This window comes from Clytia hemisphaerica, unplaced genomic scaffold (genome assembly GCF_902728285.1).
Source record: "Clytia hemisphaerica strain Z4C2 unplaced genomic scaffold, Clytia hemisphaerica genome assembly, whole genome shotgun sequence".
In the NCBI taxonomy this organism is placed as follows: Eukaryota; Metazoa; Cnidaria; class Hydrozoa; order Leptothecata; family Clytiidae; genus Clytia; species Clytia hemisphaerica.
The window spans coordinates 1,662,506-1,676,399 of record NW_027104594.1 but is presented as its reverse complement, the minus strand read 5'-3'; the positions used below and the strand labels follow the sequence as shown (position 1 = coordinate 1,676,399).

Here is a 13,894-nt window from a genome sequence, read left to right as displayed (position 1 = left end):
GAAAATTGCCCCCTAGGAAAAATTGCCCCCCGGAAAATTGCCCCCTATTTTTCCATTTTTCGAGACTAAATCTAACTCAATTTTCAACATTTGGGAGATTTTGGATTACGAAATTTTACGTGATCGCGTCTTAACGGATTAAGAGATCTAGAATATTTTGGGGCTATATTTTGGTCCAACGGTTGCAGGTTGCAGCCGTAATTTTCATTAAGTTGACGCTTTTTATAAGGAATAATGTGGTTTAAACAGGGAATACAGAGAAAGCGTTTTCTCTGTTTAGCGATAGTCAATTTCAATGTGTTTTATACTGTATTTCTTTCGCTATTCAAGTATTTTCTTTATGGTTTTACAAAATTTCTTGGTCATATGGAATGGATAACTTCATTCTTACTATATTCCTCACGCTGACCATTGATCTGCTTTGCATGTTTTAGTTTTTAGTTTTTTCTTAAAGAAAAAAGACGTCTCAAAAACGACTTTTACAAGTTTTGTATGAGGTGGAGAAAGATAGTCGAGTAGTCGATAATAAAATCACTTTCAAAAAATCTTTCCCCATTTCTTAACCCTAAGCGCCCTATCCGTGCTATCTTAAGCTAAGGGAACTAATTTTTACTAACTCGCCAAAATAAGTTCCACCAAAATTAAAATTTCAGTTTTCTTGGCTAAATAACCCCTGAAATTCAACAAAGTTGCTCAAAATAAGATGAAATAGAACAGATTTGTGCTGTCATTCGCTAAAATTAATTCCAACCACAGTTAAAAAATTAATTACAGTATTCCCCAAAAAAAGTTCCCACCAAAATAATCTATTTTCGAAAATTTTCTACCCAGGACATTGTTGATCCAACCCCTCCTCCGCTTATCAATTTTTCGAAATCTGAAACTTCTTTTTTGTACGGATTATGCTGTTTTAGCCTTTTTTCCAATCCACCCCCGCTGACCCCCGTTTACTAGGTACCCTAAGAGTAATTCAAAACTACTTAATTTTACAGCTACAATGGCCATTTGACGTTTCATTGGATTTTATAAAAAAGTGGAAAAAAAGATGGCGGGGGGGGGGGGGCAATTTTCCGGGGGGCAATTTTCCTAGGGGGCAATTTTCTGGGGGGCAATTTTCTGGGGGGCAATTTTCCTAGGGGGCAGTTTTCCTAGGGGGCAATTTTCCGGGGGGCAATTTTCCGGGGGCAGTTTTCCGGGGGGCAATTTTCTCGGGGGCAATTTTCCTAGAACCGGTCACAGCTACTTGTTTGAGAAGATGAAAGCGATTTCGATTCTCATGAGTTTACGAAAATCTCTGCATCGACGTTTTCTACAGCTAGATTTGTATCAACTCTGCTGATTATTTTTAGATGTATACATGTTTTTTTTATAAGAAAAAACTATGTAAGAACATAAGGCTTCGATGGATAAAATACTAAGAACAAGTTTAGAACATTTTAAAGCTTCGCGGACTCAAAAACACCCGATTTCTTAGGTAAATGGACCAAAATACTCACACAAAATGGTGAAATTAAGAACATGTTAAGAACATTTTTAGGCTTAAATCTTAAAAAGTTAATAATAAAAGAACATCCAAAATTTTTGAAGCCTTTGGATGTTCTTTTATAAAAAACGTGTAATAATGACTAGTGTGTGTTACCACTCGGGAAAAAGAAAAATTAGAAAGCATCTTGCTGGGACAGTGAAAAGATACCCAGCTGGCACACAACGTTATTTCAACGTTAATCCAACGTTAAATGGACGTTGTGAATGCTAGATGAACGTGGAAACAATGTTGTGTACCAGCTGGGTATCGGTGAACTCTTGGTTGAAATTCTGACTCTTTTTATTGGGAAAGCGTTCTGAAGAATGTTGAATAATCTGAGCCTCTATCTGAACTTTTCTTCAAAATTTGGTGAACGGATAGGTTAACAAAGGGTGTGTTAGCAATTGAAATAAAATGTAAACTTGAGACAATTGACTGTTTCTGGAATGAAAATCTAATGCAAAATACCATACTAGAACATAAAACACAAATTTTACATACAAACTTAATATGATTTTTCAAAAAAAAGTTGAACAGAATTTATATAAATAAAATCTTTTTAGAATACATCAATAAGACATTCAATTCATTTTCTTTATTGCCATATTTATGGTTTTCAACGATTGGAAATCGCCCAACCAGGCGGGCCAGCTGATACCGTCTGCATATGTTGTTTGTTGTTGTTTTGCTGGTGCTCTGTTAGCATTCAATGCATAACAATTCACATACCACCAAGCACAAGGATATTTTTGTGCACAATTGCTACCACCTTTTTTATCATTATCGTCATCCCGTGTTGTGAACATTGAACCACCATGATATGTCCAATCATGTCCGATATCCCATTCATCATTGATCATTGTCCCAGCATGCAATTTGTATTTCTTTTGTTCGTCTTCGATGTAGAATCCCTATTCATTAAACGGGAAATGATTAGAAAAACTTCTGATGACATTTTAAACGTTAAGAATCAGTGGAGTACTTAGAAATAAAACGCCAGAATAAGTAAGAATGCAAATAACCAATTATTTTACCTTTGCAATGATAAATCTTCGATCTTCGTTAAAACTTTCACCTTGAATTCGAATCAAAGTGTTGTTCAACAACACACTCATTTCTCGAATGGTTTCCAAACCAATCCAAAAATCACCATTGACATCACCAAAGCCTTCTTTGTATGATTGCCAACCTCGATTGAAATCAATGTCACCGTTTAATCGGCGTTGAATCATTGTCCAACCGCCACCTAAAACACACAAGCGAACAGGTTATAACGAAAAGAAATCTTGAGAATAAGAGTCTGCTTGTCGCGGTTTACTGCAATACAGGTACGTTAAAGGTATTGTTAAAGAATCAATGGGTTTTTATTGAAAACTCTGTTTCTTTAGTCGATGGATTAGTTGGTATAGTTCAATAAGGTAAAGTGGAAGCTAAAGGTGAATCTCTTATACCGGATTTCAAGGCACTTTTATCCCACTTTAGCTGTGCGACATGCAAAGATTTCATACAAATGCTGGATTGAAACTAACTTTTACCCCCAGAACTCGAATAATTTAAAACACGAAAACTAAGGAAGTGCTAAACTCGATCCATCATCCGAAATGTTACTCAAATTTTAAGGCATCACTTTTGCTTGCCAAGAGAAATTTGAAGATACTCCCTTAGTATTTGGTTCAGTTTCACTTTGCTATTCAATTGTTCAGTCAATGAAAAGCTCTGTATAGTCTAGGCTAGAAAATTAATTAACTATAACTTAACTATATTTACCTGTCATATCACAAAAGACTTCTTTTTCTTCTCCAACGGTCAGTATTTTATACACACCATCCAATGTGAAGCCTCTTTCCAACCATTCTAAACAACTTCGTGCAGTAGTAGAATAAACCATTGACCCCTCTTTTGATTCATAACTCAATTTCATGAAATCGACATTGTAAAATCGACACAACCAGCTTGTTAAACCCAACTTCAGAATTTCAAGAGTGAAGCACGCCAAATAATTGAGTTGACATTTTAACAAGCATTCAATTTCCGAGCCTTTGATAACAAATTCTTCTGATGGTATATGAGAGCCATTTTTGATGATGTAATTTTCTTTTTCCAGGCGAAAATGAGAGTTAAGTTGCATTTCTTGTGCAAGATTCCCATTAATGATAAGGGAAACCATTAAGCTACAAATTATTACTTTATGCATGTCCATTTGTATTCTCGCAGAGAACATTACTTAATTTCTGCTTACAGTCTTCGTTGAATGTTTTTTGCGATTATAAGAGTGAGGAATTAACTTTTTTTTAGGATTGGAAATCTAATTAAAATTTCTTTGAACTATGTCATAAGTTTTAATTGAAAACTTAACACTTTAAATTCAAGATGGTCTGAATTGACGTTATTGGTGAACTGAAAACTAAAAACTGCTGTTTTTTCTTTTCACTCACAACAGCTCTTTTATAAGAGTCATAAAAAGAATTTTTTGATCTTTTTAAAGGGAGAATGTTCTCCTTAAAGCTCTACTTCGAGACAGCATACGATCTCGCCAAAATGAAAACACTATTTACGACATTTACACTTTTCCCGAGATGTTATCGACTTTTTTGCTACAATGTTTGAGTGTTTCAATTTAGTAAAATAAAAATCTGTAAAAATCCCTTCCTAATTTAGAAAGTTCTTATAATTAACACTATACTATATCCCCTCACCTGAAATAAAACGAAATCCAGCTGATAAAAATTAAATAGCACGCGTCTCGTATATTTTCTCTTTCTTCAACCAATCAGAAAAGTTCTTTATTTAGTTTTGATTGTTTCGAAGTATTGCTTTAAGGAGAACCATCTCCATTTAATGATTTTTTTTTCGAATGTTTTGATTTTGATTTCATTCATCAAAATAGAGGAGAGAGAAAATAACAGCAAGAGAAAAAAAAACATAGAAAAAGACACAAACAGTCGGAGCCACTACATAGAAATGATAACTATTGCCTTAACGGGAAATATTTCCCGAACGGGAAGGTGAAAATAACCCAAAAAGGAAACTGTTTCCAGATTGAAAATTTCATCACTTTTCTGTTTCCCGTTTTGGTCAAGAACTTTTCATTGTTCCCGAACGGGAAGTTGAATTTTTGTAAACAAAACAGATTTTTGTTTCCCGATCGAGAAGAAGTTTCCAAACAGGGAAGTTTTTAATTGGGAATGGGGAAAGTAAAATTAGGAAGGGATTACCCGGTGGATTTCTTAACTACCCGGTGAAAGGTATTTATTTACCCTCTTTTACAATAGGCATCAGTTATTTACCTTCCACGACCATTTCCGGAGTGGGTTTATTTTAGCGATACCGCAAAACGACCCTTTAAAGGTACTTTTAGGTACCTTTTGAGGTATGAAAATAATACTTCCAAAAGAAATTTTTTTTTGTCTCCGAAAAGGTATTCCTAAGTCACCAAAAAGGTAGTTTTCAAACGATACCGCAAAACGACCCTTTTAGGGTAAAATTTGTTTGATATACCATTAATGTGCTTTAAAAACACCACCAAAAGGATACAAAAGTGCCGATAAAGCGGTTTTAATTTTTACCCACGGGGTTGTTTTTCATCACTTACATGTGATGGTGCGAAAAAGGTATTTTCCTTAAACCTCCTAGGTATTTTGAATTTCCTATCATTTCTTCACTAGAATAAGCGAATACTAATTGAACGAATAACTCATAAAGTTAATACGGGAGATCAAAGCTCCTATCTTTATTTTTGTAGATTGTATTAAATGAAATTTACAATATTGATAAATATAGAAGAAAGCCAGATAATTCAATAAATGGAATGATGTATCATAAATTAAATAAAAGTTACAATTAACAAAACTAGTAAACCGATTCTATAAGATTTTTTCTGTATAAGACTGAGCAATTTCATAGGGCAATGCCGTCAGAGGATCTCTTGACTTTCCTATGGTGATGCCATCTAGGTGAATGAAGAAATCTTGATCCTCAAAAGTGTCAGGGTTAGCATGACCGATTCGAGGAGAGGGCGCGTTCTCGATTCCATAGTAATTTTTGGTATCTTCTCGAAATAGTACCGGTAACGTTAATACTCCCACAACAGCGCTCTGTTGAAAAAGAAAGTTACATTTTGTAAAACCTTTGTTCATTATATTCTTACTTTCAATGATATTTCAATGATGCTATATACGCTTGTTGCAAAGTAACATATTAGATGCCTGGGGGCACTGACCTTGACGGCCGACGGGGACGTGCCGCTGTAGTTTGAAAAGTTGACACTGTTAGATATGAATTTTTGGTAAAATCGGGACCCTATCAGAACTATTTCCCTATTTCCAGTTAATTTGGGCCCTGTCAGATATCTTCAGAGCCTAAAAAGGGGACTGTGACCAGTCGTACGTCCCCATACCCAATTTTGCCTAATAGCCCCCCCCCCGCCTGATTCAATTAGCCGAATTTTGCTTACCTGTTCGCCATTCGCAAGGTTTGGGTATATTTCAATCAGAATTTTGACATATATGCGATCCTTGATCAATTTTGCTCGTCGATCCAAATGAGTCGTTCTTTTGCTTAGAACAATAGGTTTGTGATTTCAGGGTTTCAATATGCTTTTGAACCGAATGTTGATCTTCTCCAGCAGGGATATTTGGGAGAGTTGATCAATCCCCAAAATTTTTTGGATTTCTTCAGCATCGCAAAAAAAAAGTTATTAGATAATCTAGCGGGCGGCTAAAATTCGGACTTTAAATAATTTGCGAACGAGAGCTTCGACCTGTCAGATTGACAGACAAAGAGCAAATGAGCGGCACAATCAAAAAGTATATTTTTGAAAGAGGCGGGAGTTTGGGTTTCTCTCGGACTTTAAGGAGAATTTACTCTTTCTAGTGCTGGAATTATACCGCGGAAATATGATTGTTTTCATTTTCTCACAACGTCCCGTCGTTCTCTCCGTCCCAGGACTCTTTGGAATGTTACCTCATAGAGCATCGATTTTATCAGGAAGGGTACGAATTTGTATCTCTAAGGTATCAAAGGTAGCGAAGCTCCATAGACACGATTAGGCAAGAATCATAGACGCGATTAAAAGTATCTCTAAAGGTATTTTTTTGTCGCCTGTTTTCCCGCAAGAAAACATTCAAAAATACCTCAAAGAGTTCGAATTTTTATCTCTAAGGTATCAAAAGTAGCGAAACTCCACGATTAGGCAAGAATCATAGACACGATTAAAGATACCTCTAAAGGTATTATTTTGTCGCCTTATCCCCGAGGCTTCAAAGGCAGCATAACTCCAACCCATGATAACATCTATGAAACAACCTTATGCTAAAGGATAGCTTAAGTGAAATTAACTTAGCTTTAAAGGGTTTCAAGCGGAAATACGGTTAGAAAAATAACTTTCAGAGTCTTGGATTATAACGATTCCCTAACACAGAGCATAAATGTTCAATTAGAGACCTTTATGATCTGTCTTGCGTGCTCGTTCATGCCAAACTAGACTCCTCAAGGTCTTGCCGTTCAATCTTAAGTTTTTTCAAATGACATCCCAAGGTCTTTCTACTGGGCGAATGAGAAGGGTGTTTTAAAATTACCTTAACGGTTTAAAAAAAATTGTACCACGGAAGGTATCATTTTAATCCTTAAAGGACTATATTTATTCCCGAAAAGGGACAAATTTGTTATCTAAAGGTAAACGCGATTATTAGAACCTCTAAAAGTACTAAAATGAACCGCTAAAACTTTCAGTGCGAATGTCTTCTTTTGTTTGAGAGAAGGCTTCAGGGGTTGGCGAGTTTATCAGACCGTTGACCAAAACCTTGTTTTTTTACGAAACAAATCTGCTTGGTAAACGAGAGCCAGCAAGAGCCATTTCGAACATAGATACAGTTGACTCTCGCTAATTCGAACTCAATCGGTGAATCTTGGCTGGTTTTTATATGCTATGACCATAAAAGGGGATTTGTGTTTTTCGTTTTTTTCAGATTGCTCTCTAAACTTTTAGTGTGAATTAACAAATTTTACACCATTTTATTGTCTAAAAATTCTCATAATGATATTGAATTGTTCTGATAATAATTTGGTCGAGTTTCGGGAAAAGCAGATTACATTTTTTACTTTTTTCCATTCAGGGGTTTTATCTAACGATGCGGTCGTGATGCGGTTATATCATTGGAATTGCTAGGAAATCCGAATCCCGCTAATTATGCAGATTATTTTGAACAACAGCAAAAGAAATCCATTAGCTGAAATAAACACCCTTAAGGGCAAATGACCGGGTGTCCGGAAAAAAGTATCGAGTTCGAACATTATTCTGTATTATCTTCAGACTGCTCTTTGTTGTTTGCGCTAATGTAAGCCATTATCCTCTTTTTATAAATTTCTTTTACAATAAAAAGAGTATGCTTACAGTTACAGAATAACAATAACGTGTTAACAATATTTGTTACTAACTACAAAGGTGTTTGCCCAATGAAATATGGATGGGCTCTAGTGTAAGCTTTACGTTTGTGCTATATAAATTATGTGAAAATTTTAAGTTGAAATACAGGTTTTTAGAGACCATTATGTCATCTTTTTTAGCTACATATTTTCTTTATATCTTTGATCGGTATCGCTCCGTTTTTTTAAATAATCTGATAAAACTAAAAAACTAATGAACTTATATAATAAAAAGAAAGAAACTTTAAAACCAGTATTTTCTTGAAGTCTGTCGCGAAAGAATTCCGTTTCTCAAGTTTTCTCTGAAAATTAGGCTTAAAATGTTTGAACTGGACCTATCGCCCGAATATTTAACCAAGATTTAGCAAATTCTGAATAGATTATTTGAAATCTGTTAAGGTCCCACTCTCAGGGAAGTTTAATTTGGAAATTTTTGATCAATTCTTCTGTATTTCGTTTTCATTTTTTCAATTTCTTTGCGGATTTTTAAAAGCATTTTAAAAGGCTTGTAATAAGCCCCTTACACGCTTTTTTTTTTATAAGAATGGTGTAAATCCATTTCATCATGGATATTCTTAACTTTTTTGGGAAAATCATCCTGAAATATCCTTACAGTATTCTTAGGTTAGGATCCTAATTCAGACTAGACTTAACATTTAGTACATACGTCTCAAAATTCCATGATGGTGATATTCTTAGCATATTCTTAATTTTTTGGCCATTTTCATCATGGACATTCTTATAAAGTGTATTCTTATAAAAAAAAAAGCGTGTACAATCAACTTTGAAACAGGGTATTACTTTTTTATTACGATATCTTTTCACTCAAAGCAGTGCCGTAGGAAGTATTTCCATATTGGGGCTGAAGTTTAGTGACACTGCGAGGGCCAACCGGATTGGCCCGAGGGGGGAATTTTGAAAATTTGAGCTCTAGATTGCTTGAAAATGCACTCAATTGTGACAATTATGACAGGGGGCATATCCTATATAAAATTACAAGGCTGGGTTCAAAAACGGGGTCTGGTAAGCGAGATATCGTAGATTTTACAATTTTATGGTTAGAAATTTTCTTTTCGCTTGCAATACACAACAACTTATCAGAAATGTTTTTTTCGAATGTGTTGATGTAGATTTTATCAAAATAGAGAGAGAGAAAACCAAGAAGAGAAAAACAAAATAGAGAAAAAGATAGCTATTTTTCAAGTCGACGATAAACCAGACATCATACTTTAACCGGTACAATATTAGATATAGGCGAGGTAATTATAGCCTATACTAAACGTCACCCGCGTTTTTTTACGCAATTAACGAAATAGAAAATCCCGGTTTTTAGTGAGGTGCTCGCTAAGGTAATTATAGAAAACTCTAAACGAGAAAAACATATCCCATATTGTATTCGGTACTGTGCGATAACTATTACTTACGTATTTTTTTTGATTAAATGAGGCTCATTGATTAAATTTCGGTCAAATTAATCTAATTAAATTGTTGTTATTAAAAAGGAGGCTTTTGATTAGGTCATTTTCTTTATTGCCATATTCATTGCTTTCAATGATTGAGAGTGACTGCCCAGCCAGGCGGGCCAGCTCATACCACCTGCATATGTTGTTTGCTGTTGTTTTGCTGGTGCTTTATTAGCATTTATTGCATAACAACCTTTATACCACCAGCCACTACTGTGTTCATCAGCGCAGTTATGCTCCTTTGAATCGTTATCGTCATCCCGTGTTGTGAACTTTAAACCATCATGATATGTCCAATCACCTCCGATATTCCATTCATCATTGATCATTGTCCCAGAATGCAATTTGTATTTCTTTTGTTCGTCTTCGATGCAGAATCCCTATTCATTAAACGGAAAAAATCTTTCTGATGACATTTTAAACGTTAAGAATCAGTCGAATACTTAGAAATAAAACGCCAGAATAAGTAAGAATGCAAATAACCAATTATTTTACCTTTGCAATGATAAATCTTCGATCTCCGTTAAAACTTTCACCTTGAATTCGAATCAAAGAGTTGTTCAACAACACACTCATTTCTCGAATGGTTTCCAAACCAATCCAAAAATCACCATTGACATCGCCAAAGCCTTCTTTGTATGATTGCCAACTTCGATTGAAATCAATGTCACCGTTTAATCGGTGTTGAATCATTGTCCAACCGCCACCTAAAACACACAAGCGAACAGGTTATAACGATACGAAATCTTGAGAATAAGAGTCTGCTTGTCTTTGATTTGCGGTTCATTGCATGCCAGATCTGCTATTGTTAAAGGAACAATGGGCTCTTATTGAAAACTCTGTTTCCTTAGTCGACTGATTAGTTGGTATAGCTCAACAAGGTCGAAGGCTATAGGCGAATCTACTACCTTATCGCGGAACAAAATGTCGGAGTTTTATTTAGTCGGGTTTTATTTTTCGTCGGGGAAAAATTTCGTCACCTAGAGGCATTTTCGTTACTTTTCCCCGACGAAATTTACAATTTAGTCACTTTCACTCAACTAAATTGTCCTACCGAAATGGTCTCCTTCACTAGCTCGAAAAAAGATCTTGTAATTCGACGTTTAAAGCACTAATTTCGTCACCTTCCCCCGACATTTTTTCCCCCGATAAGGTATGTAATTCTTCAAGCAACTCATTTCTCCCTCCTACTTTAGTTCCGCGACATGCATAGTTTTCATACAAACGCTGGATTGAAACTAACTTTTACCTCCAGAATTCGAATAAAGTAAAATGCGACGAAGTGCTAAACTCGATCCATCATCCAAAATGCGACGCAAATTTTGAGGCATCACTTCTGATTGCCATGAGAAATTTGAAAATACGCCTTCAGTATTTGGTTTAGTCTCACTTTGCTATTCAATTGTTCAGTCAATGAAAAGCTCTGTATAGTGTAGTCTAGAAAATTAATGGGAACTTTATTTACCAGTCATATCACAGTAGACTTCCTTTTCTTCTCCAACGGGCAGTATTTTATACACACCATCCAATGTGAAGCCTCTTTCCAACCATTCTAAACAACTTCGTGCAGTAGTAGAATAAACCATTGACCCCTCTTTTGATTCATAACTCAATTTCATGAAATCGACGTCGTAAAATCGACACAACCAGCTTGCTGAACCCAACTTCAGAATTTGAAGAGTGAAGCACACCAAATAATTGAGTTGACATTTTAACAAGCATTCAATTTCCGAGCCTTTGATAACAAATTCTTCTGATGGTATATGAGAGCCATTTTTAATGGTGTAATTTTCTTTTTCCAGGCGAAAATGAGAGTTAAGTTGCATTTCTTGCGCAAGAGTGCCATTAATGATAAGGGAAATCATTAAGGTACAAATTAAGATTTTATACATGTCCATTTGTATTCTTGCAGAGAACATTACTTACTTTCTTCTTACGTTCTGCGTTTACTTTTTTTTTGCGATTTAAAGATTGAGGAAAAAAATTTTATTTGGATTTGTAATCTGATTCAAATTTCAAAATTCACAATACTATGATTCATGAGTCTATTTTGTAATGTGTCATAAGTTTTGATTGAAAATTTAACACTCTCAATTCAACATTTTTTTAAATTAATAACGTTGATGGCGACCTTGAGAAACTTAAAGTTATAAATAATAAATCAAAGTCTCTTTCTTTTAATTTAAACTGCTGTTTATAATTAAAGATGTCAAACAATTTAAAAAATTATTATCAACTTGAAATATGAGCAATCTGATTGGCTAAAAACGCGTACATAAATGCTGTACTTCATTTTGTACCATACATACATAATTACAAGGCCGCCTTCATCATAAGCGTATAATTTGTCCACTTTTATGCTAAGAAATGTTTTCCTTTTCATTCATAATACACAACAGATTATATAAAGAGTTATGAAAATATTTTTTATCTTCTTAATGACCGTTCGATTTTTTTCGAATGTCTTGATGTTGATTTCATTCAGCAAAATAGAGGAGAGAGAGAATAACAGCAAGAGAAAAAAGGAAACATAGAAAAAGACACAATGGAGAGTGAGAAGTTTGTTGATATCTTACAAGTTGACGGTAAACCAGTCATCACACTTTTATTACTCGTACAATATATCGGTTATATTTTTATCGTTCAGAATTTTCTGTATTTGCCTCGCCTAAAAATTCATAAGCTAGGCGAGACCAATTTAATTTGTTGTTCTACGGGCCCGACCGACCCCATTTTTGCTAAAATAAAATAAAAAACAATAATATTGAATTTTCACTACGATATATTTTACACACTAGTTATTTGCAAGAATTAAATTTGAATGAACTGAAAATTAATTCAAGAAATTGAAAAATTTAGAAAATCAAGCATTCCATACACCAGAATTTTATCATAATCTTCATCTTCATCGAAGATAAAAAAAAAGTGAATTTTTGATCCAGATATTTTTTTGAAAACATTTTCGGGACCAACCCTGATAAAGGAAAAATTTATTCTTATTTTACCGACCGACCGACCCATGTTTTTCTAAAGATCTGCCCGTAGAACAACAAATTAAATTGGTCTCGCCTAAAGGCTCGGAAAATATAACAAAAAATCTGAACTCGAAAAATATAGCCTATTGTACCCTGTATCGTGTGATAAATATTACTTATTTGGCGACACACCTCCTTAAACGAGTGTCTTCTTTTCTATGAGAGAAAGCTTCAGGGGATTGCGACTTTATCAAACCGTTGCCCAATTTTATTTATCGTGTTTCTGACAAAAAAAAATCCCGCCTGGTAAACAAGAACCAATAAGAGCTGATTCCCGCTTATTCTAACTCGACGGGGAATCTTATTTGTTCGAATTACAGAGAGATCCGAATCATAGAAAGTATTTCAAGAGGGTTTCTCCTATAGTAGGGGGCAATTTGTAAAATCGCTCGATTGTTTTGTTAGAAGCACTTGTTATACATTTTCGGAAACTTCAACCTAAGAGAAATCGAAATTACGATGTTTCCAATTTTCTTTCGGACACTTTGGTGTGATTTTCGGACAAATATGACGGTCTCAGGCAAAAATTATGGGGGCAAAAATTAATGAAAATTTTAGCTTGTTTTATTTATTATTTTTTATTTATCTTATAACAAGTGCTTCTAACAAAACAATCGAGCGATTTCAAAAAATCGAACAAAATTCCCCCTACGACGGGGACTGGGAATTAGTTCGAATTAAAGAACGAGCCGAATAATCGAAGCTCCAATAAGAGGGAGTCCACTGTATTTTCTTTTTTTCAAAGACCGTCTTTCTTGTTTTCAACAATGATAAGGGAATCACTAGTCTAGCAAGCTAGACGACTAATAGTGTTTATACATAGTAGAAATAAAGCAAAAAGTAATGAATGGGACAATTTTAGTCGTCTAGAAACCTTTGTGCACTAACTCCAAACAAAAGAAAAGTGTCAATATTGTAATTATAATTTTTTCCTGCTCAAAATAATTCTTGAGAAAAAAAATGTGTGGATTTGTGTATTGAAAGTTTTTCATTTGAGTTGATTTCGTTTTGAGAGTTTGTTGCTGCTTGATAACATGTTTTCTCGCTACGCAAGTTTCTGCGTAGCTAGCCCCTGTATCTATAAGGCTGGAACACCGGATTCTTCCAGTCGTTTATACAAACTAAATCCCGTATTATTATTATTATTAGTATTGGTAATATTAGTATTACACACATTATAAACGACTCCAGTCTAGGGAATCACTAAATGAATGAATAAATTATGTCTTTACATTTCTTTACATTGCTTTCTAATACCAAAGTTTTTGATCAACAAACTCGCACTTATATTACGATTAACGACAAACAATAACGATAAAGGGCCAAATTTCAAATTATATTTTAAGCAAATTATTCTAAAAAGTATTAAATTTTTTGAAAATTTGTTGTTTTGTTCTTTATTGTCGTTCTTTGTCGTTATTCGTCGTTCTTTTTCGTTTTTATTCGTT

The 13,894-nt window shown here is 34.5% G+C and overlaps 3 protein-coding genes and 1 pseudogene across 3 annotated transcripts in view; 1 reads left to right on the top strand and 3 right to left on the bottom strand.

The window, feature by feature from the left end:
* The window catches only part of LOC136823935 (uncharacterized), a 400,726-nt pseudogene that overhangs the window by 25,004 nt on the left and 361,828 nt on the right, over window positions 1-13,894 (bottom strand).
* LOC136823936 (UBX domain-containing protein 7-like) overlaps window positions 1-13,894 on the top strand; it is a 55,291-nt gene that overhangs the window by 14,133 nt on the left and 27,264 nt on the right. The window lies entirely within an intron of this gene.
* Window positions 1,945-3,849, bottom strand: LOC136823944 (ficolin-2-like). Its single transcript, XM_067080101.1, has 3 exons — window positions 3,293-3,849; window positions 2,560-2,771; window positions 1,945-2,436 (listed from the first exon to the last, which is right to left on the bottom strand). Exons 1-3 carry the CDS (start codon window positions 3,744-3,746, stop codon window positions 2,107-2,109), a joined length of 996 nt encoding a protein of 331 aa, XP_066936202.1. The 5' UTR covers window positions 3,747-3,849; the 3' UTR covers window positions 1,945-2,106.
* Window positions 9,137-11,371, bottom strand: LOC136823945 (ficolin-2-like). The gene is made up of 3 exons (XM_067080102.1): window positions 10,877-11,371; window positions 9,907-10,118; window positions 9,137-9,791 (listed from the first exon to the last, which is right to left on the bottom strand). Exons 1-3 carry the CDS (start codon window positions 11,328-11,330, stop codon window positions 9,462-9,464), a joined length of 996 nt encoding a protein of 331 aa, XP_066936203.1. The 5' UTR covers window positions 11,331-11,371; the 3' UTR covers window positions 9,137-9,461.